A 25000-nucleotide genomic window follows, 5' to 3' on the forward strand; every position below is an offset into this window, starting at 1 on the left:
GTGTCAAAGGATATGCAGCAAGCGAAACCCGTGATATGTATCTGGACATTGTTATGCCCAAACTGAAATGTTTAGGGCAGCAGTAAAGGAGTGAAACCTGAAATGTCAAATTTCCTGCTCCTCTGATGCTGCCTGACCTGTTGTGCTCCTCCAGTTCCATGCTGTGTTGTCTGTGACTCCAAAATCTGCAGTTTTTGCTTTCTCTGAAAGACTTGAATTGTGTAGGCGCTGATGTGAGTTCTAGAAAATAGTGGGAGGCTGCACAAATTGAACTGTATCATTATGATGCCCCATAATAGTAGAGCGGGTATATGAATGTTTAAAATTTGTTTGAAGAACTTGTATATCTGTGAATGCTACTTGTCATTTTATTCTTCAAAGGAATGTGAGCATTTTTGGTCAGCTCTGTATTTGTTGTCCATTTCTAATTGTCCATAAGCTACTGATGACCCACTATAGTCCATGTAGTGTAGGTAGACTCACAGTGCTGTTGAGAAGGACATTCTAGGACTTTGACCCTGTGATGATTAAGGAACAACAATATAGTTTCAAATCAGGACGGTGTGCAGCTTGGAAAGGAACTTGTTGGTGTTATATCTTCTATCTTTATTCTTCCAGGAGGTAGAGCCCAAGCCTCAATGTTGTTCAAGTCGCTGCGTATTGATACGGACAGCTTGAGTATCTGAGGAGGTGTGAATGATGCTGAATATTATGCAATTATCTGCAAACATTCCTACTTCTGACATTATGATAAAGGAAAGGTCATTGATGAAGCAGCTGCAGTTGGTTGAGCCTAGGACACTACCTTGAGGAAATCATATAGTGGCATCCTTAAGATGAGATGGTTAACCTCCCACAGCCATATCCCTGTTTCTTTATGGTAGGTACATCTCCAACCAGTGGGCAGCCCTAGCCCTGGACCCTTGAATGACAATGACCTAAAGTTTATTCTACCTCTTTGTGGGTGTGCATTCAAGACAGTTTTGCTCAGAGAGCCTGTGATTGGTTTCTCAGTCAGCACTAGTTGTGCGGGTCAGGAATACTCAGCATAAAATCAACTTTTCATTTAGCTCCTCGCCAAACAGACGACGTATGAACAAAACAAGAACATAAATCCTCCAGTCTCTTTAAACAAATTAAAGATCTCTCTCTCTCCTTGCAGAGAAGTAACACAGAATCGGAAGATAGCTAGCTATTCTCTCTCATTATTTGCATATAAGCTGTTGTCTCTAGCCAGTGACTGAGACACTGTACAAATACTTTCAAAAACTTTGCCAAACTGCTGCGTGTATGTAATAAAAAACTGAAAGAACTTAGAAAGAAGATGATTGGAGATCAGAAGGACTTGATGAAGCAGAAGGAAACCTCGTACAATCCTGTCGACTGATGCTATTGACCTGTTTCCCTCATTTGTTTTTTTCACTGACAATGTCTATGTTTTTGTTTGTATGTCTATATCTGTCTGTATGTGTTTGGAGGGGTTTAGGAAGGAGTTGAGTTATAAATTGATAATTCATACCTTGCCAGTGGTTAGAAGTGATTTATTCAGTATAAATAGTAGTTTCTTGTTAAGTGCGGATTCCTAGTCAATGTTTTCTGTTAACCTGGGTAGACCTGGTAGGAAAATTTGGGGCTTTGAGTATTTGGATTAAATCTTTAACTTTCGTGATGACCCCGTTAGTAGTGGAGCTCGAGAATCAGTGTGCTTTCCCAAATGGGTTGTGACACTGTTCCAAGTTATCAAACCAGAGTAAGATTACAGATGCTAAACGATATAAATTGATTAATTATGGATGCTTGATTGTGAATAAAATTGGCTTAGTGAAGTAAGAACTAACTAGGAGAATTTGGGTGCAAGGCAGAGCAGTGAGTTCACTGCTGAGGAAATTAACTAACATTTATTTAAAATTTTTCACATTATCTGGATGTTGGAAAAATGCATTACACTTACAACCTCCTGAACATTGTCAAGGACAAACTTCATAAGCTGTGGCTACATGAGCAGGTCAGAGACTGGGAAACCTGTGATTGGTATCCCACCTCCTGACTCCCTGAAGCCTGCACAAATCAAGAGTGTGATGGAATAATTTTCTCTTGCCTGGATTAACACTTTTCTATGTATATCACCAAGTTTGACTTGTATGTCTGTACTGCCCGTGCTTTGTAAACAGTGGTGGAAGTGAGGGAATTAAGGTAGCCTATGACACATGGAGAAAATGACAGAAACAAGTTTCCTTTTTGAAACAGAGACCCACCCAGAAGATTAGAGAGTTTGCAGGTTTCCATCAGGGAGAATATATCAGCCAATGTGTTGTTCACTTAGCAATCTCTAAAACAGTTTGGGGCTGAATAGAAGTCATAGGTGGTTTAAAAGTTACTAAGACAGAAACCCCAGAAACAGAAGGTTGTGGAAGAGAAGTTTAAGGAATCTATATTATGACACAAGTGGCTATGTTAGCAGTTTGTTTAAGGATTTTAGGTAAGGACATTAACTAAAGAAGATAACACTGAGTAAATGCAGACATTTGCCAGAAAGAAACTAAGTACAGCCATGCCAACAGAGCCTTAAAGTGGAAATGAAGAACCGTTCTCTGTGGTTTGAGTATCTGTAATGTTGTTGCCAAGGGTAAAAGTCTTAAATCATTATTTTCTGATATTGTAATGAGAATTTATCAAGTCATTAATAAGTAGACTAAATTAGTTTTTTTTCCTTTTGTGTGTAATAAACTTTGTTCTTTCCGTCAAAGTGCATTGGCAGCCTCTTATGAATATGTTCAGAGACTTCCACCATGGTAAACAAATTATAAGAATAAAAACGTATGATCTATCAAGCTGGATTTCACTCTGGAATCTGTCTTGTCCAGAATTGTTGTTGGATGGGATGATGCGACTTTTTGATGGCCTTGCTTGTATTGTGATAACTGTTGGAATCGTATTGGGATGCTTGTTTTCATATCTGAACTCCTCACTCATTAGTTGATGAAGTTAAAATCAAGACCACTATTTCAGTTGCATCCTAATCAGTGCAAATTCAACATTTCTTTGCCTGTATAATCAAATGCTTCTTTGATACCAAGTCACAATTAAATTGACCATTTATATAGATTTTCTACATGCACTGTCACCTTGCAAAAACATTTTAGCCTAGTCACTAAGAACTGCATTTTACCTCTTTAAAATGTTGAGAGAGCACGATTGATTTTTTTTTGCTGTTAAAGATTGATTTGGATAAACTCTTTTTTATGTGGATGCTGATAAATGGTAATTTTACTCTCTATCTAATCTAGATCACTTGTAAACTTTTATTGCGCATCTAAGGTACCTGCGCTATAAGACTAAAATCAAGATTTCAGATTGGCTGATATAAATCATAAATTCCATTTTGTTTTTAATAGACTTTATACTGTTAAAATCAATAGCTCACTGAAATTTGCACGTAAAGCAAAAGGTGTTAGGAAAAATTTGAGCAGAAAATTATGCTGCAATTCTGTCTGATCGAAAGAGACACTATCCTGTAATTTAATTTAAATTCAATTTAAAACAGCAGAGGCGAAACATTGTTCTATTCCTTTTTTAGGCATGGCCCGTCTATGCAGGGTAGTTGTTGGTGTATTGACCTGATCTGCTTGATTGTAGAGCCTGTCTAAGTGAGGGTTCAATACTTCCCCTTCTGGTGCTGTTGTTTTCCTCTGTACCCACCAGGAGAGCCAAGTAGCATTGTCTATAAGCCTCAGGTATAGCCAGTCTGTTGATCCTAAAGGCAGTCTATCTTTCCCCAGGCAAAGTTTCTCTGAAGAAAATTGCTACAATGTGAAATGTATAAAATTGAATGCCAGCCTTACTTAAATTTCACAAGGTCAAAAATTACACAACACCAGGTTATAGTTCAACAGGTTTATCTGAAGATACAAGCTTTTGGAGACCCACTCCTCCTCCAGGTGTCAGTCAGAGAGGTGGCATCAGACACAGAATTTATAAGCAAAGGGTCAAATGGTCATAGAAGTGACGCAAATGTGTTGAACAAACCTAAGATGGCTGTTAAACTTTTAATCAGTTAGAAAGGATTAATATGCAAATTCCAGAATTTCTTTCAAATCACTGCCCTAAGATAACTAAAGGTTTTATCCGTTCCCTCAGTACGCCACAGGTGACATCCCAGGTCAGACAATGCCTTTTAGGTGTGAGGCCTTGTTTAGAATCTGACTGTGTATCAACTTGGAGTCAGACTGGTTTTATTTCCAAAGTAGGAGTTTATAAAATGCCACATTGACTATCTACAAATTGTGTGCTTTATGAACAAAATAGAATGTATCTGCAATTACAAATCTGCAAATGCAAATTCACCCCATAGATTTGTGTGTGTGTGTGTGTGTGTATGTGTTTGTGCGTGTGAGGGAGAAAGAGAGAGGAACCCAAGATCGTGGTTGAGGCCATCCTCATGAGTACCAAACTTAGCTATCAGCCTCTGCTCGGCAACTCTGCAGGTACAGTTCAGATTTCCCCATGATCAGTAACCTGGCAGTGAAAGAAAGGTGAGAGCTTGTTACTTCCATGAGGCACCTGTTATTTAAATCCCTATTTTTAAACAGAGGGAAGTGTAGAATGTCTAGACTCTATAGTCCCTCATACCTTACCAGCATGCAGTAAGGTAATTTCTGACCTTCAATCTCAAATCACTTTTCTACCCAATTCCTTTTGAGTCCAAAAAACTGTTGGTCCCACGGTCCCTGGGATATGCTCAATGACTGAGCATGCATGACAGTCTGGGCTGGAGAATTCTCAATGCATTGATTGTAGAAATTTCTCCTCATTTCAGTCCTAAATGATTGACCCCATTATCTTGAGACTATTCTCCTAACATGCTTTATGGGGAAAGTCTCTAATATCCTGGCAAGGCCAATGACCACTTTTTGTGTTTTTTGTGGTGAAGACAAAAAAGCATGTTCTTCAGTCTGTGTGACTTCCCAGATGTCCAGATGGATAGCAATGTCACTGGATCCAATCTCAATGCATCATGACAACCTTTTCCTATCTTTACCCTGTTCCAAGATTGCAGATCCAGCTTAAGGAGGTGACACTTACCTGTGTTTACCCTCTTGGTGAAGGGCAGTTACTCACCAGATAGCTCATGGCTAAGTGTACGCAGGAGAAATACTGTCTGAAGACCCTGAAGTTGGTATGGCCTCCTGCTGGAAGTGCTGCTTCTCTTCACACTGAGTACAACATCTATTCTCTGCTCCATCTCTCTCTCTGAACCTGCAGCGGGGTTATCAACCATCCACATGGATCTTCTGGCATGGTCCCAAATTTGGCTTTCCAGCCTATGATCCAAGTCTGGCCTTCCTGCGGTGCCATTTGTCCCAGGTAAGAGTAAATGGCGAGGATTTGTGTTGACAAGGCCCAAGTGGAGTGGATCCTTGAGGCCTTTCACACCAAAGAAAATCCTTCCAAAGATCCAGCAGAACTCCTGCCCAATTGAAAGAACTTTTATGAGCTCCTAAAACAACATATTTGTTTCACTAATCCCAAGGCAACAATATGTAGTCACGGCGGTTGTCGGGGGGGCACCTGAAAGTTGAATGCTGATCTATTTGGATAGTGCTGGTCAGGTGGTGTCCCTCATGAAGCTGAATGCATGTTCAGCTGTATCTATTTAAGAGAAGGCATCAACAAATAGGGCTAGGTCCAATATTGATTGATTTTATTGCGACTTGTACTGAAATACATTGAAAAACTTTGTTTATGAGCAGTATAGGCAGATCTCTGCAAGCAAAGGATGTACAGATCAAAAAGACTTAGAGACATACAGGTTATATTATTTGGGGCTACAGTCCATTCAACAGTCTGATAACAGCCAGAAAGAAGCTGCTGCTGAACCTGCTGATGTGTGTGTTCAGGCTTCTGTATCTTCTGCCTGATGGAAGAGGTTTTCGGAGATCATTACCAGGGTCTTTGATGATGTTGGCAGCCTTTCCGTGGCAGAGAGCCGTGTAAATAGAGTCCATGGATGGAAGGTTGGCTTCCATGATGGTCTGGGCCATGCACACCACCTGGGCAGAGCAGTTGCCGTACCAGGCCATTATATACCCAGACAGTATGCTTTCAATGGCGCATCTGTAGAAGTTGGTGAGGGACCTTATGGACATGCCAAATTTCCTTAGCCACCTGAGGATAAAGAGGCGTTGTTGTGCCTTTTTGACTGTCGCATTTACGTGGGAAGTCCAGGACAGGTTGTTGGTTATCGTTACTCCGAGCAACTTGATACTTTTCACCCTCTCAACCTTGGTTCCGTTGATTGTAGATGGGGGCGTGTTATCCTCCTTTCTTTCAGAAGTCGATGATCAGTTCTTTAGTTTTGCCGATGTTGAGAGACAAATTGTTTTCATTGCACCACGTCACCAAGGCCTCTATCTCCCTTCTGTAGTTTGACTCATTGTTGTTAGATATTCATCTCACTATGGCGGTGTTGTCAGTGAACTTACAGATAGCATTCATTTATGCATCAAACCAATCTGTGATATCTAATTTTACCATGTTGACAGTCATTACAATCTGCCCATTCAGTCATTCATTGTACTCCTTAATCTATTTGATTGTATACCTGTTTGTGAGTGGCTCAGATAATAATCATCTCTATCTGCCCACTGTGCTCTTAAAGCAGTAAATATATCCTTAATACTCTTGGACCGTCTTGCAACATTTTGAGATTTGCTACTTTTTGGGTAGTTTTCTTGATTTGAGCAGGGTGGTTTTGTGTTATATTCAATATCTTTGCTGGAATCCCCTCTCTAATGGCATTGTGGGTCAACCCACTGCAGGTGGACTGCAGTGGTTCAAGAAGGCAGCTCACCACCACCTTCTCAAGGGCAACTAGCGATGGGCAATAAATGCTGGCCAGCCAGTGATGCCCACATCCCACAAATGAATTTAAAAAAAAGAATAGGGTGTGATGAGCTGCCACTTCATATTGAATCTTAAAGATTTGACACTGTTGTAGCATCCTTTATTGGGAATGCTGCTCTTGACAGCATTTCTACAATACATGTTTGAACATAGAATCGTTGCAATGTGGAAACAGGCCCTTTGGCCCAACAAGTCCATACTGGCCCTTGGTGCATCCCATTCCCCTGTAACCCACACATCCCTGAACACTATGAGCAATTTAGCACGGCCAATCTACTTAACCTGCACATCTTTGGACTGTGGGAGGAAACCCACACAGACATAGGGAAGAACATGCAAACTCCACACAGACAGTCACCTGAGGAGGGAATTGAACCCAGGTCCCTGACACTGTGAGGCAGCAGTGCTAGCCACTGAGCTACTGAGCCACTGTGCTACCCACTTCTTTGCTTGTATGTCACATCCATATGGTATCTCTTTAACGACACTAATAAGAAGCTTTGAAATATGATGTCCCATCTGACATTGGGTGATTGCTACAGAGCTGTAGGAAAACACAGTCTCTGATAGGGAGACATGGGTATGTGCAGAGCTGTAATATAAAAATAAAGAAGTTACCCACAGTTAAAACATTGGCTAAGAGAAAACAGCTACATTTTCCCCTATTAGCTCCTGTTCAAATTACAGGGAATATGAAGCAAAACTGGAATGTCTTCCATGCTGAATGGCAGGAAGCTTGCCACAGGTGTCAGCAGGACTTAGTCCAGTTAAGAGGAATAGTTTTCACTCGGGACCCCAACAAAGCCAGGGCAGCTTCCGATACTAGTCGAGGCCCTGCTTGTGATGGTAGGAATCAGGATCCTCTGCTCCTGGAGATGAATGCCAGGCAGCACACCACCTGCTTCAGTCTTTCTGCCCAGTCATGGGCTGTTTTGCTCCTCTATTGAGAGAGAGGCAGGTATTATAGAAGATGAAAGTGGGTGACACAGTTATTACTCTTGGTGCAGTTGGAGAGGAAACCCAAGTGAGTGAAAAGGAAGCAGAGAGGACATGGAGCATTTTTGCCTTTGGAATAGGTGACAGTGAGTGAGGGATGTTGCAGGAATTTGTGAGGGTGTTAGAGTGTGAGATGTAGAAGACGGGTGCTGCAGCAGTGATTAAATTGAGTGTGTAGCATCAGAGAGAAGATGGTAGCACACAGTCTAGGGATGTGCTGGCTAGCTGGATTAGCCATGGGAAATGTGGGGTTATAGGGAATGGGTTTGGGCTGGATGCTCCTTGGAGGGTCGATGCAGACTCAATGGGCCAATCAGCCTCTTTCCACACTGTCAGGATTCTGTGATTGTATAGCTGTGACTGCTGTAAAGTGGGTGGTAACCTTGGACCAGGCTGGTATGGTCTGGTCTCACAACCCTAACTCCTGGTCCTAGGGCAAGAGGATATGCCACCTGTGCACTACTGTGTTCAGCAGGAGCTTCAGGTGCTTGCCCCTCAAAGTGGAGCACTGATTTCCCCCTGTCTGCCATTTCTGGGGGCAAATGTCAGCAACTGTGCAGGGCAGCTCCAGACTGACACTGCCTATCTAATGCACAACAGCCTTTCAATTACGGTGTCGGCAATTTCTGTGATCTCCAATGAGAGACGAGTTGATCCAGGAGTGGTGGATGGTAAGAGAGAGTGGAAATTGGATGTGACGTTTGCCACAAGGATTGAAATGCCATAACTGGCAGGAAAGATACAGTGAAAGCACTTGTTTGGCCTTGTAGTGAGAATCACTCCATCAAAACTGACACGACTCACACTTTGCCAAAAAAACTGTGAGATTCACCTGACTGTGAATGTTGAGATGCAGGAAACCACAGCAAATACCCACAAACTGTAAACTGTTACTGACCAGATTGTGTTCTGATATTGATTACTTCATAATGGTTTTGAAAAAAAGACATTCATAGGATGTGGGTGTCGCTGGCTGAGCCAGCATTTATTGCCCATCCCTAGTTGCCCTTGAGAAGGTGGTGGTGAGCTGCCTTCTTGAACTGCTGCAGTCCCCCTGCTGTAGGCAGACCCACAATGCTGTTGGGAAGGAATTCCAGAATTTTGCCCCAGTGACAGCGAGGAAACAGTGGTATATTTCCAATCTGGATGGTGAGTGGTTTGAAGGTGAACTTGCGACACCACTAATGTTTATCTTGCACTCAGTTTATTACCAGGCTGGCAAGAGTAGCTACTCTAAACTGTTGAATTACATCCAAATTACAAGTACTAACCTAAACCTTTGAAGTAACTTTAACGTCCCACCCATGAATACCACCTCTCTGCCCACACTGCGACTGGTGACCTAGTTCCCATCCCCCACAAACCCCCTTCTGGTCCTGATGACTCCTCTCCCTTCCTATCCCAATGCTGTGCTTCTTACCAGCCCTAATGGCAGAGCATGACCTCAAGAGTCCCTAGCTGTGTCCTCAAGAAAAACTGGTTTCCACCCCCCAACCCCCCCAGGCCCTCAGTCCCTCTGACCTGCCGTTAAGCAGGAAATAAGAAGAAAATAGTACAGTGAGGTCTTGCTGGTAAGTTTAGAAACTCTGCATATTTCTGGCTTTACAATCTCCTCCTATCCTCCCTACCTCCCTGGAAAGATGGTGGCCAAATTGATTATTTTACGACAAAACTTTCACTCTGCTCTCAGTTGTTGTTTTGACAGCTAACATGTCAAAATTTACTGTTGAAAATCCTGTCTCACAGTGTCACCTATAGGTATATCTGGTATTGCAGATGGTGGTTGATATAGAAATTCCATTGAATCCCTGCAAGGTGGAAGCAGGCCATTTGGCCCATTGAGTCCACACTGCACCTCTGAAAAGCATCCCACCCAGACCCACTCCATCCTATCCCTGCATTTCCCCACCCTGGCCACTATGAGCAATTTACCACAGCCAGTCCACCTAGCCTGCATATCTTTGGACTGTGGGAGGAAACCTACGCAGACATGGGGAGAATGTGCAACTCTTTAGGGTAAAAGTCCAGCACAACATTATGGGCTAAAGGGCCTGTACTGTACTGTTGTCTGTTCCAGATAGACAGTCACCTAAGGCTGGAATTGAACTTGGGTCCCTGGCACTGTGAGGCGGCAGTGCTAACCACTGAGCCACCATGCCACCCCTGATATAGAACTATTCATAATCTGGGATTTGAGATGGTGTGTTGTTAAATAGATTTGTTGAAAAACACTTGTTAATTGTAAAATGACAGATAGAAACAATATGGTGGATGTCTGCAGTAGTGAGAGTTGAATGAGGCTAATTGTGGCATAGGAAACAGGTGGGACTTGAACCTGGATCTGCTGGTTCAGAGGTAGGTGCTTTACCACTGTGCTACAGGATCACATTTTTAAAGCTTTAGGAATTTGTGATTTTGAACACACAGCCTTCTAACCTGCAGTCAAACAGGCTATCACTGTATCTTTAGTTCATTCGTTTAGTCTGAGCCTCTGGATTACTTTTCCAGTGAGGTTACCATGGCATTGCTTCATATGGGCTCACTGCATGATTTTGACAAGCAACATGGCAAGTTTCTCATTAGACAGTGGCAGGTTGTCAATTTAGGGACATCATTGCCTTGTTAATCGCTCACCTTGCCTTATTAATATTCAGCTTCCTATCTTACCAAATACATCAAATAAGCTCAATGTTAAGAAAGTTTGCTGTGGAAAATGGAATGGGTGCCTGCTGAACTCAGCTAGCTGCTTATTCTGAAGGTCCTCCATGTTGGACACGAGGTACCAGTATCTCAGAGCATGCTCCCTAGGCACCGGCCACAAGCACCCATGTTCATGGACCTTGGTATCCGACATGTGCCAGCCTCTAAGACCTCTCATGGTACATCTCTGACACACTTACAGGATGCTTCTGCATTTCAGTGCTGCACCTCTTACTGCACTGACCACAATCATTGCAATGCTGCAGTAAGGACTGTGTGTTCTTAGGGGCACACTCCCAGCTCACAGGCTGGACCAGACCACAGCTCTGGGCTTTTCACTCACTGTCATAACGATCACTCACTTTAACCCTCACTGGGTTTCCAGCTCTCTTGTGCTTTGCCCAGTCAGCCAGGTTCATGTTGTTTCTGCCTTGCCTTGCCATGGGAAGGCAGGAAGCTTGTCATGGCCATCAGCAGGTCTCATTAATGTGGATACTCTTTAGTCAGGGGGTCCCAGCACTGGGGCTTGGAAATAGGGCAGAATTTCTTCCTGGAATGAGAGAGTGCTGGGCTTTAAGGGAGATGAGTGGCATAGCTGTTACTGTTGGTATTAGCTGGTGAGGTGCTCCGAGCGAGTGAGTAGGCAGCACAGAGGGCATACAGGGTTTGTGTTGTTGGGATTGGGCTGGGATGCAGTGAGTGAGGCAAGATGCTGCAGGTAATGAGAGTGGTGGAGCATGAGCTTTGGTGGGAGGTGAGTACCGTAGCAGGGAGAGTGAAGTCTCACCCCTGCACCTACCTCATTTAGCAGGAGTTCCAGGTCTCTGCCCGGAAAGTAGCTCAATGATTCCCCCCTCTCTGCCATGTCTGGGTCAAACATTGGGAATCCTGTGGGGCAACTGTTACATTATTTTACAAACTGGAATATATCTTCCTCATAAAGTGAACATCTGCATTCACTCACAGGGCTGTAACAGTTTCCTGGGGTGGGATTCCCCTTAAAATGGAAAACAGCTGTACATGTCTAAAAATCTCCCTGGGCAGCATCAGTAAACAAGCTTCTTCTAATCTTGACCGCCTATTCCCCTCCCTAAGAGCTACCCTGTGGAAAATTACAAGTCTTTCAACATAAATTTTCAGATTCTCATTAAATTTCTGCCCCTAATTTGTAACCAATTTCACTTACATGACCATTAATATTTCTCCTGCAACTGCAGAAGCTACAAAAACAAAACCCTCCAACCATCCATTTAAGTGGGACCATTTTACAGAGTACCTGCTCCTTCCACTAGAACATCAGATGGGAATCTATCGATGTTGGGACCCTGATTCTTTTCCTTGTGTAATAGACCTACTTTTAACCAACATTTAATGCCAATCTGTAGGCCCAGATTGAAAGAGCAGTGAGTGGAAATGACCAGAAGAACAGGGCGGACAGTTCTGCTCTGATTTTGAGCTGTCTCTGCTCCCCTGCCCCAAACCAAAAGTCAGAATCAAAATGGTTGCCAATGTTTTCATTTTTCAGTTTGTGCTTCCAGAAGACATTTATTTCCCCTGTATTTTATAAGCCTGCATAATGCTGAAAAATATTTTAGAACAATATAGGCTATAAATAGAGTGTGGTAATAATAGGGTTCCACTGTGTATCTCAAGTAACTTGCTGCCATTTTGTGGCTTCTTCTGCTGATTACATCTTGATTACAGTTTCAATGCAGGCATAGTCCTCTCTGTGAAAAATATGTGTACAGATTTGAAGACTGAGGCCACTTGTAAAGAGCAAATGTAATTAGTTTTGGCTACATTCTATGCTAGATTCCCCAAATCAAAAATATAAGCTGTAGCTTTGCGCTCAATTTAAAAATATAAATATTAATTTGCTGCAATGTACTATTTTTCATCCTTCTGCAGTGCTAATTCTCTGCTGCCCCCTTGTGTTCCTTTTGACTTTAGTTAATTGCAGCATTTTGTGGTGCAGTGTTAGTGTTCCTTGCTCAGGACCAAAATGTCCATGTTCATGTCCCACCACCCTGCAGGTTCATAATATGTCTAAATGTGTTGATTAAAACATAATAAGTTAACGAAGAAAGCCCTAGTGATCAGTCCAGTCTATCCCATGTGGTTCTCCTTTCTTTATCCAGAGCCATGTAATCTCCTTAGAGAGATGACAAAACAGGTAATTACCAAACAATTTTGAAGAATAAATCTGAATAATATCCCCCTTACCCCTTCAAGCAATCCTCATGATCCCAGGAGACGATCTTATGGTCATAATTAATTTTACCTATATTTCATGTAAGGAATGTGCTCTGCCCAGGGTTGCAAACAGGTGCAGCTCCTGCTCGAAGGAATTCTGTAAATTGGAATGCATTGCTCCAGCTGACAACCTGTACCACTGTTGTTGATCTGACGGAGTCAAAATCAAACCCACAGCCCAGGACTGATGGTCTGTTTATTCATACTTTTGGTATCCCAATTCAGGCCTGCTTCAGTAAAGATCTTGGTTTTCACAAGAAGTAACTGAAATCTGCAATAGGATCAGAAACCTCAATACAGCATCCAAAAGAAAGTTAGCTTGCAGATTGTTATTCATACTTTATCTTCCACTGCTGTTAGATCTAGGAATTTGCAACCAGGTATTACATTTCTTGAGGCAAGGTCCCCAGCACGAAGCCTTTCTTGAAAAGAGTACAATGGACCAAAGTAGGCCATTCAGCCCTTAGATTCTGCCCTGCCCTTCTGGATCACATTGACCATTTACCTCAATGCTGTATGCTATCTCTATACCCCTTGATGTCATCAGTAACTAGAAGTCTATCAATCTTTGCTCTTGGATGTAAAGAGCTTTCATAGCCCGTTGGGGTAGAGAATTCTAAAGATTTACTTCTAATACAAATGGTTTTCTTTTCAGTTTACCTGTTCAACTCTTGCCTGTCTAAATCTTCTTGAAGCCTCAGTAGACCCTCCTTAACTCATTCCTACCAAGTTTTGTATCGTGCGCAAACTTGCAAAAATTACGTTTGGTGCCCACATCCCAATATTTTCTAATCAATCCATTTGGGTCCCTATGTCCGAATCATTGATGTGAATTATGAACAGCTGGGACTGATCTTTGTGGTATTTGACTAGTCGCAGCCTGTCAACCTAAGAATGATCCATTTATTTCTCCTCTTTGCTTTCTGCCTGTTGACTAATCTTCAATCCATGCTAATATTCTACTGCCAGCCCAATGCACTTTGATGTTGTTTACCAACCTCCCGTGTGAGGCTTTAACAAAAATCCAGAAATCCAAAAACACATTCACTGGTTTCCCCTTATCCACTCTGTTCAAACAAACTATATTGGGTTTGTCAAACATGATTTTCCCTTCATAAATCCTGTTGACGCATCCCACACAGGCGATTATTACTAAATATCCAGTAATCATATTACTTATAATAGATTCTAGTATCTTATCTACTTCTGACATTAAGCTAACAGTTCTGCAGGTCTGCATTTTCTCTCTTCTTCCTTTCTTAAACAGTGCGGAGGCACTGTTGCAGAATTAACAGAATTTTGAAAGATGATCATGAATGCATCTGCAACTCTCCAGCCATTTCTTTCAACACTCTAGTGTGAAAAATGTCAGGTTGTGGGGATTGTCCACTTTTAACATCTCTGGTGCTACTTTTTTTACCGATACTCATTTCCCTCAGATGCACACTCTCCCTAGACTCTTGAATCTTAATTATTTTGGGAGATTTCTGTGTCTTCTGTGTATTTATTTAGCTTCTCTGCCATTCTCTATTTCCTATCATGAATTCGCCTGCCTCTTCCTCTATATCTCTCTTTGCTCATACTTTTCATTTTACTTACCTATAGAAGCGTTTTCAATCCATTTTTATGTTTCTTGCTACTTTATACTGTATTCAGATTCTATTCACTTATATTTTATCTCCATTACTGCCTTCCTGGTCTTTCTACATTGCTATGAAGAGACCCATTCAATCTCTGCCTGAATGCTCTTAATCTGCAGTGTGACCACTTTGTTGAATGCTCTAATCACATGTCCCTGTTTTGTGTATGAGTCGCAGTGACTCTGACCTCCATGCAAGTTTCAAAATCCAGATCTCAATGATTGGAAGCTTGAGATTGCCTGGGCCATGTGAAATGTACATGGCTCCCCACATGGCACAGCATGGGCATTCCATGCATCTGAACTATCCTGCCATGCCTTAAGAAATTCACTAATTCTTCATATACAGCAATTACTAAACCCATGACAGTTTCCATCTGGGAGAACAAGGGCAGCAGATACAAGGGAACACCACTAACTGCCAAGTTCTCCATCGAGACACTCACCATCCTGACTTGGAAATATGTTGCAACCCCTTCAGTGTCACTGGGTCAAATTCCTAGAACTCCCTTCATAACAGCATTTTGGGTGTTCCTCCTCAAAATTGAACCTGGGTCACCAGAACATTACGTGGATGTCTGGATTACTAGTCCAGTGACAATACCACTGGGTCATCATGGACATAAGTGGTTTGCAGAGGTTCAAGAAGGCAGTTCACCACAACCTTTCCAACAGCAATTAAAGATGGGCAATAAGTGCTCCACCAACCAGCAAAATACACATTATATGAATGAATAAATGAAAACTTACTTCAGGCTAATTACTGTAATCTGGAGGCTACTAAGTAGAAAGTATTAATTGCATAATCAGGTGCCGGTATTTATGCATTTAATTCTTTGTGCTATTCATCTTAAATCATAAATTTTACTTTGCGGAAGTGAGGAAGTGACACTAGCTGGAAACCTTGGCCTTCATATTTAACTCACGTTCATGTAGATTTGATAGTTAATTTTAAATTAACTTACTACGATTGATAGTAGAATTTTCAAATATTTAATTGAGAGGGTTTGATTTCGCTATGTACACTTTGGATGCTTTCTATGAAATCCTCTTGGAACATTAGGATCTTTGTTTGGCCTTTGTACATAAGCTTCTTATAATGTTTGATGTGGTAATTAATTTCACCAATCAGTAATACATTAAATGGTCAACTTATGTAGACAGCCCTTCGCAAATGTTTTTGAGCTAAACCAATTCATTTTTAATTTTATTTCTATTTTCAGGGAAAATCTTATCCTTTCAAGGCTCCTCTTCCATCTATGTGGAATCCATTTGTGTACCTGGATTACAACAACTTGTGGAGAACGCTGGATGACATGGGAAAGGAGGTAGAGTAATTTTAAAGGTCTTTATTAAATATTTAGCAAACAAAGTCCTGTTATTTTGAGAATTATCCTGGTGATAAAGCTTACATATAATAATGTACAGCTTTCTGTTCCTTTCTGAACACAAACAATAATGGGGACTGTTTCCTACAATTCCGGCATTGAAGGTAATTGAATATTGAATTAGAATGAAAGAGATTGGAAAAGTGAATGCATGGCTGAAAGACTGCTATTGGAGAAGTGAGTTTTGGTTCATGGGGGATTGACATCATTGGAGGAAAGCTGGATCTGTACCTTTGGGATCATCTACACTCAAACGTTGGGAGCTGCATAACTAGAGAAGTAGAGAAGACTTTACTTCAGCTCTGATGAAAAGTCATCAAGACTCGAAATATTAGCTTGCTGACTTTCCATGAATGCTGTCTGACCTTTTGTGATCTCCAGCATTTGTTGTTTTCAGTACAGATTCCAACATCTGCAATAATTTGTTCCTAGACTTTAAACTAAACAAGGAGTTGAGGGATCAAGCTTGAATAAATGTCAGAAAACAAGGGATACAGTCAAAGCAGGTGAGCAAGAGTGTGTAAGTTCGGGGTGGTGTGTAAGTTAGGTGGATTAGAATGGAAAGTGAAGGTTAGAGAATGGCAATAAGGGACAGAAGAAAAGCCTTAAAAAATAGACCTGACTGCTGGTATATCTGCTAAAAAGATACCAAAATAAAACAACTAAAGGCTCAATAACTAAATGTGCATAGCATTCACAACAAAGTAAATGAACTAATAATACACCTCAGTGACTAAATATGATCTGATGGTTACATGGAGCCATGGCTGTAGAATCACAAAAATAGAGCCCTATATGTTGAGCGATATATGATATTCCAGAAGAGTAGGAAGTTAGCACATGGCAGAGGGGTGGCACTCATAATCAAAAATAGTATTGGTGCAATAATTAAATACGGCTTTGATTCAGGAGATCAGGATTTGGTTGGAATCAGGAATAGTTGAGAAAAGAAATCACTAGTGGGAGTGGTCCACAGGGTCCTGAACAGTAACCACAATATAGTGAAAAGTGTACAAGAAGAAATTTTGTGCGCTGTGATAATCTACAGCAATAATCATGTGTGATTTTAATCTACATATATGCTGGAAAAATCAGATCAATGCTAGTAGCAGTAGTCTCAATGAGGAGTTCATAGATTAATTTCAGGATCGTTTCTTAGAGAGTGCACTCTGGAACCAACCAGAGAGTAGGCTATCCTCTAGGTAATACAACCATAACATGATTTGAACTATGCATTCTGTATCAAAAGAATAGTGAGTCCAAGACTAGTATTTTAAACTTAAATAGAGTAACTTGGGGAATATGAATGTGAACTGGGATCTTAGGCTTGGAAATGGATCAGTAGTGATGCAGTGCCAGGCATTTAGGGGATATTTCAGAATATTATGAATAAGTACATTCCTACTATAAGTAAAAATCTAAGGGGTGAGCCCACCATCTGTTCTTAACTAAAGAAGAGAAGGAAAGCATTAAACTTTAGCAAGGTCCTTTTCCTTAAGGTCGGGGAGTTCAAAGCTAGGGGCATATTTTTAAAGTGAGAGCAGAAAGATTCAAAATGGACATGAGGGGCAACTTTTTTTATACACAGTAGTTTGTATGTGAAATGGACTGCCAGAGGAAGCAATGATGCAGGTCCAGTTACAACATTTTAAAGATGTTTGAATAAGTTCATGAATAGCAAAGATTTGAAGGAATATGGGCCAAACACAGGCAAGTAGGACTAGCTTGGTTTGGGAGCATTGTCGGCATGGACTAGTTGGACTGAAAAGTCTGTTTCTATGCTGTGTGACTCTATGACTTAGGAAATATATAACTGTGCAAAGCTGAATGACAGGTCAGATGCCTCATCAGAATACAAAGAATGACAAAGAATCATGAAAAGATTAATAAGGAGAAATAAATTAGAGCATGAAATGTATAAACACATCAAGTTGTCTAAAAGCATTCCTGAAAAGGTAAAGAATAAATAAAGCGTGTGTTTGTGTCTAGAGGATGAGAATGGGGAGGTATAAGTCGATAACAAGATTTAATGAATGGAAAGAAATATTTCCTTCTGTCTTTACTATTGGTGACACAAATCATCCCAGTCATCCCTGAAAATCAGGGGGTTGAAAGAGGAGATAAACTTGGTGAGGTTATAATCACTATGAAGTGATATTGAATAAACTGATGGCTTAGCTAACAGTGATTACTGAGTCAGTGAATGTTCTATAATAATATTGTACAGGTATAATATAAGAGATAGATAACGCTTCGCTAACAAAAATCTGTCAAAGGTTAGCAGGGCTTTGTGAAAATGTGAAATTCGGAATACAACCAGACCAACCACAATCTTATTGAATAGTAAACTGGGCTTGAAGGACTAAAGAGACTAATTTTGCTCCCAACTTATATGCTTAGAATAATGTAGTTCAAAGAGTGTATTGTGTAGGAGAAAATGAAACTATATAGATTAAGGAGTAACAGGGAGGATATGAAATTATGGACGAAAATTGGGGCATGCATGCCAAAATGAGAAGGAGCAGGTGTGGAGCTGTGGAATGAATTAGGAAGCAGTAAAAATGATGAGTGTAACAATCAGCATGATGCATGTGGACAAAACCTACAGAAAACATAACTATTTCTCTGATCCCAAAATTTCAAATTTTTCTCTTACAAATTACAATTTTACAGTATTATTGGCAGAAAAGCACTTTCATGCAAGTTTCACAACTGCACTGCAATTAATGAGTATACAGAAAGTATTATGAACCTTTTCTTTCCAGATACCTGCCGATGCACCATGGACTGCGCCCCATGCTGAAGAATGGGATAAAATAACAATGAAAGAACTGATTGACAGACTTTGCTGGACTACGTATGTTTTCTTTAAAATTATCCTGTTTAGATAGTTTACTATATTTCAAGTTCCTTATACACATTCTTCAGTCCAGCTGGGTCCTTGCCCTTTTTCGGACAGAATGGTTGGATGGCCAGACTTTACGCTTGTGCCAACACAGCCTTTGCCAACAATCAAGAGATATGAATTACTGTCCTATATGGAGTATCCAATCTTGACTTTATCCATCTTTACATTGAGATACAGAATCTCCCTGCTTGGCACACCTCAGACTGAGAACTGAGCACAATATTACATTGTGACATTCCAGTCCAAGCAACTCTGATGCTGAATCCCATCACAGTACTAGATAAGGTAAAACTACGTTCTGTATTCGCACAGCCTTGGCTCTCATAGATTTATTGACATTTACAGTATTGTCACAAGCAGTTCCTATTATTTATGGACTTTCTGTTCATTTACCTGATGGGGACCAAATTAATTTAATGAATTTTTACAATTTATTTTGCATTTTACCATTGTTTCCTGTAGATAATTGAAGGTACTTTATTTTATATATAAAATGTTAGTGAATGTTGCTTTTTTAAAGGCTTATTGTTATTGAGGGCATATAATAAGCACAGAGTAAGATGGCTAGTAGATTTAGAAACGTGATTACACAGCAGGGTCAGTCAGATGATGGGTGACTGTCAGGAAAGCCAAGAAAGTAGTTCAAAAATCTATGGTGGCTGTTCCTCTATCAAATAAGTATATTTAGTTTTGTGTACTGTTGAAAGGGATAGTTTCTCTGAGGAAAATGAAAGAGGCAATCAGTTATTGGACACTAGGAATGATTTTTATGTAAGGCAGCATTTGACAAAATTTAAAAGAATAGTTGTTATAGGGGACTCTCCTGTCAGGGACAGAAACAGGAGATTCTGGGCAGTAGCATAAATTTAGGAAGGTCTGTTGCTTTCCTTGTGCTAGGATTCAAATGCTTCAAGCATATTGTTAGAGATTGAGAAGCCGTAAATTATTGTACATGATTCCATGACTATGAATTAGTTTTTAAAAAATGCTTTGGCTTTAACTTTTTTTTTTCAGGTATACAGCATTCTAAACAATTGATTCATGCAACGTGCTATAAGAAGTGAGTTGCTATCTTATAGATGTTCTTGTTCTTTGCTGAAAGTGAGAAAGGTCACCAGCCTGTATGCATGTTAAAAAGCATGCCTTCGAGGGCCCAGAGAATTGGGTGTAGATGCAGAGAAGGTCATTTAAAGAAATGTTCCGTACTTTACTTGGAGGATATTATAGTGACAAGATGGGTCCAGGCTCTGTGGACTGATTTAAAGGTGTGAATAAGGATCTATAAGTGCTGCATGGACTCGGTGTGGATGTATTGTACATGAATTTCCAGAAGGCATTTGTGAAAATACCACATCAAAGGTTAAAAATTGCAGAAAATAAAAGTTCATTTGATCTGTGTAGAATTTTAGTTAGGCCACATTTGGAGAGCACTAACTATAAGGAGATAAGACAAACTTGGTAGCATTTGGCTGATTAACAGGAAGCGGCCATTAGGAATAAACTCAAGTGGTGTGCCATAGGAATGAGTGTTGGGACTTCAACATTTACAATTTGTAGAAATTACTTGGGTGAAGGGATAGAAGGTATAGTTGCTAAATTTATTGATGACACTAAAATAGGTTAGAAAGCAAATTGAAAAGAGGACATAGGAGGCTACAAAAAAGATACTGAAAGGTTATATGACAAAGATGTGTTAAATAGATGACAGGTAAGGAATAGGGAAACTGAAATTTTCCACTTTGGTGGGAAGAATAAAAATAAAGAAACATAAAGTCTAAATGGTGAGAGGTTGCAGAGTTCTGAGATGCAAATGGATCTGATTGCCTCAACGTACGAATTTTAAAAAGTTAGTGCTCACATACAGCAAGTGATAAGGAAAACTAATAGAATGTTATCATTTATTGAGAAGGAAATTGAATACCAAAGTAGGGAGGTTGTGCTTGAGTTATACAGGGCATTGGTAGGTGTACCATGCACAATATTGGTCTCCTTAGGAAAGACATAAATGTATTAGTAGCTGTTCATTAGAAGATCTATCAGTCATATACCTGGAAGGATGGTGTTGTCTTATGAGGAAAGGTTGGACACACCTAGGTTTGTATCCACTGGTGTTTAGGAGAGTAAGAGGTGATTTGATTGTAACACACAAGATCGTGGGGGGGTCTTGACAGGGTAGATGTGGAGATATGTTTTTTTTTATTGTGGAAAAAGCTAGCATTAGGGGTCACTGTTAAAATAAAGAGTTGCCCATTTTAAACAGCGATGAGATGAATTTTTTTTTCACTCCCACTGGCTCATGAGTTTTTGGAGGCTTCTTCCTGAAAAGGTGGTGATAACAGAGGCCTGGATCGTCACAGAACTTGGTCGAGTGTCATTTCAGGGAGAGTTAAGAGAGTTTATCTCTGTGAGCTGTACTATGTTTTCTTGTACAATTTTACACTATTCGTCTCATTAAGCCTGCATCATACTTCTACAGTGCTGCGCTCACACTGTCCTGCACTTATCAGAAGCAGAAGAGCTCAGTGTTGTTGAAACCTTCTGGAGTTCCAGCCACTGTTTAAAGCTCAGTTGTATGACAGATCAAATGCTGCAAGTCATGAATAGCCTTTTACATTTGCAGTGTATGAAGAATTACTCTGTAGATAGCCACGAGGTAAATTGGCACCCTGCTTTGCTGATAGGAAGCTGGAGGTGCTGGTGGATGGGGTAGTGGACAGGACAGCTGTCATCTTTCCTTAGAACCTCAGATTGACATAACATGGTGACATACAGCAACGTTTCCACCCAGTTGACTAATTACTACTGGCAAACATGGCAAACTATCTGGCTTTGTGTATGTGGTAAAAGTCAAGGCAAGATAAAAATACCATGATCGTGTAAGCTCGAGCTTTGGGGTTGAAGGCAAGGCAGGGATGGTGTGAACATCTGAGTAGGTAAAAAGTGAATGAGCATAATGAGACCAGGCGAGAATCCCTGAGATGCAGCCTGATTGCATTCATGAGATCAGGTGTTACTGTGTGAAAAGTGTCCTGCCAGCAGCATTACAAGGAAAGCAGCCAGTACATGCAAAGTACAGCACAGAAGTGCAGAACTGTCTTGAAAGTAGATCTGAGATGTGCTATGATGGTGCAGAGAGGTTGGTGCCCATTGTATCCCAATGTTCATAGAAGAGAGGTGTGTGCAGTCAATGCCCGTAAAGCATGCCCTATGATGTTGGTACCTGGTGTCCAAAGGGAGGACTGGAGGAGCAGGTCATAAAGCCATATAGCACGGAAACAGACCCTTCCAGACCATGCTGACCCTAGTCCAAAATAAACTAATCCCACCTACCTGTGCTTGGCCCATATCCTTTCAAATACTTCTTATTCATGTACTTACCTAAATGACTTTTAAACATTGTAACCGTGCCCACATCCACCACTTCTTCTCGAAGTTCATTCCACACATGAATCCAACCACTGTGACTTTTGTGTCAGGGATTGTCATTGTCTACTTTCTGTCTGTGGGTGAGAGAATGTGAAACTTCAGATCAATGAAGTGAGATTAGAAAATAATGAAATAGGTTGCTCACTGCTCATTAGCAAGAATCTCTTCTTGCAGATCAACACTTGGTTAAAAGATGTGACTTTTTCCTTTTGATGTCGAGAAGCTCCTCACTGACCATTGCATGCAATGTTCATTACTTTCTCGCCGATATCAACGATGTTTAGTGTATAGGCAGATTTCACTCTTGGTGGTGGCTAGGATTTGAGCTCACCGTAAGTTTGAGCCTGTCATTGAGATTACAGTTGGTCTTGTTCACCCAGTAAATTGGGGTGTTAGAGAATTTTGCTGTTAAAGTAATTTGTGAATTGCCAATATTGTTCTTAATAAAGCAAAGGGACAAGATATGTAGCTATCTTTGCAATGTGTTTAGCCCTTCTTGTTAATAACAGGACATATGTTTGTTCTACTTCCATGACCCACTGCACTGTAGAAGCTCTCAAACACAAGTTCATAAAGGTACACTTAAAGCATTCGAATATCTCTGCTTTCACGGTTTTCCACGGCTATTAAATACTTTAACATCTTCTAGAAAATGAGACATAATGTTGTCTGTAAGAGTGTGGACTTAACCAATCAGAACTTCAATTTCATGGAATACTAGTTGGATTTGTCGCATTCTCTTAGCAGATTTGTTGTTGGTTAATTTCAAATATTTTATTGGTCTAACTTTTTGACTATTAATAGTTGAGTTTGCTTAATCTACATAATTCCACAATTGTCCCAAATATCAGCTATTCCGTTTACTGTGAAGGTATGAAGAGTTTTTCCTAGAGAATATCCTTTTAATTTTCAACCTGTAGGGTTGCCAGGCGTTTTGCCACTCTCTTTGTGAATATAAATGTCACCTCTGAACCACATGAAGTCTCTGCTCTCTGGTTCCTGTGGTACGTCAAGCAGTGTGGTGGAACAACACGGATTTTTTCAACAACCAATGGTGGACAGGTGAGCAAACATTTTAAACATTACTTTCCTGACTTGCTTGTTTCAGTACATGTTTGAAAAGATTGATAAGTAAGAATGGAGAAATTTTTCAGCTATTTTTGGATGTGCATTGCTGATGTAGAGTGTGGAAAAGGTGCCTTGCTTCAGTCAGGTGACTTTTCTTCTAACAACTGAAGGATTAATTGTGGTGAATAACTTAACTAAGAATGTCCAGTCGAATATTTTCCCACATGTTCACTAAGGGTGCTTTACTGAAGCAGAGTGAAAAAATAAACAAGTCAGCTTTCTATGGACATGTTCCTTTAAGAAAATGGTGCTTGAGCATGTTTTAACCAAGAAGGAAATTGACTCTATACCAAAGGTTTTGCAAGTTACTTCTGTTTATTGTTCTAAGTAAATGAAGAAAAACATTATTTGTATGTGATTTTGCCTTTGTAATTTTGAAATTATCTAATGGTTACCAATCTTACTCAATAGTTCTGTAGCCATTCTATTTTGTCTTCCTGATCTGGTATGTTTCAGGTTGTAACAGCTCATTTCCCCATTCATTTAACTGTAGGCACCCATAGCATTTGATATTCTTGGTAGTTTGACATTCCTGGAAATTTCTGTATTTGGATAAGTGTCTGCAAGAACTTGGCAAACTGAAACTTTGCTTCTCACATAACTCACAACTGCCACCTGACTATGGTGTATTACATCAGAATACTTATAGGCTACCCATATCCTACCCACTCTAAAAACTGATAAAATAATGTGCTGTCAAACTGTCACATTCAGAGTAAATCATTATCATACTTATTTATAAATGACATAACATCACAAAGATGGAAAGATAAAAATAGCCAGCATCTGCAGTCCTTACTGTCTCCAAAAAGTAAATACAATTTTTAATTGAATTGTACATTTGCACAGCCCAAACTCTGAAAAATCTTTGTGCAAAATTAACTTTTGTATATGCCTGAAAGCCATATTTATATGCTGACAAGGCAATATTTCTGATTGCTGCAGGAATCCTGCTGTAAAATACCATCAGAAGGCTTTGATATAATAAGTGTTAATGTATAGATTCGTTTTTAAAACCAAAGCTTTGCATTTTATTGTGCCTTTCACAAACACTGATTATCTCAAGGTACTTTATAGCCAATGATGTACCTTTGAACTGTTGTCACTCTTGGAATGAGGAAATACAGAATAAATTTAATAAAGGGCAGATCATCTGTATTATGATGTTGATTGAGAGATAAGTAGCAACCAGGCCACCAACCTATCTCTAGTTCAGGATACAATAATGGGATCCTTTGTACCCATCTGAGAGCATTGAATGGCCTCAGTTAAATATTTCATCAGAAAGACAGAACTTGCAGCTTCAAGGAAACCACCCGAAGTACAGCACTATTAGCCTTGATTTTGAAGCTCAAGTCCTGGCATGGGACTTAAAACCAGAATCTGTGACTCAGACATAAGTGAGCTACCAGCTGAGCCACAACTGACACTTGCTTCCAGCTTGCTGATCCTACATGCTAGGACAGTAAATGTCTAGAGGAATAAAAAATTTCTGGACCTGTTCAGGGGTTCAGACTCAGTGTTGCATAAGAAAGTATCATATTTGCTTATAATATTTATGTAAGAGGAATGTAATGTGCTGGAAAAGAGAAGTGGGCAATTTTGATTGAGGAGAGTAAACAGTTTTCAGGAAGATTAGCTTTATGCAAAAAAGAGATT

The 25000-nt window shown here is 40.3% G+C and overlaps 1 protein-coding gene across 1 annotated transcript in view; it reads left to right on the forward strand.

Moving 5' to 3' along the window:
* The window catches only part of mao (monoamine oxidase), a 94330-nt gene that overhangs the window by 8836 nt on the left and 60494 nt on the right, over window positions 1-25000 (forward strand). The window contains exons 2-4 of the mRNA XM_048602577.1: window positions 15715-15819; window positions 18645-18736; window positions 23134-23275. Of these exons, the coding sequence (XP_048458534.1) occupies window positions 15751-15819; window positions 18645-18736; window positions 23134-23275 (303 nt within the window). The 5' untranslated portion in view covers window positions 15715-15750. The remainder of the gene's footprint in view (window positions 1-15714; window positions 15820-18644; window positions 18737-23133; window positions 23276-25000) is intronic.

This window comes from Rhincodon typus, chromosome 11 (genome assembly GCF_021869965.1).
Source record: "Rhincodon typus isolate 14 chromosome 11, sRhiTyp1.1, whole genome shotgun sequence".
Classification (NCBI taxonomy): domain Eukaryota; kingdom Metazoa; phylum Chordata; class Chondrichthyes; order Orectolobiformes; family Rhincodontidae; genus Rhincodon; species Rhincodon typus.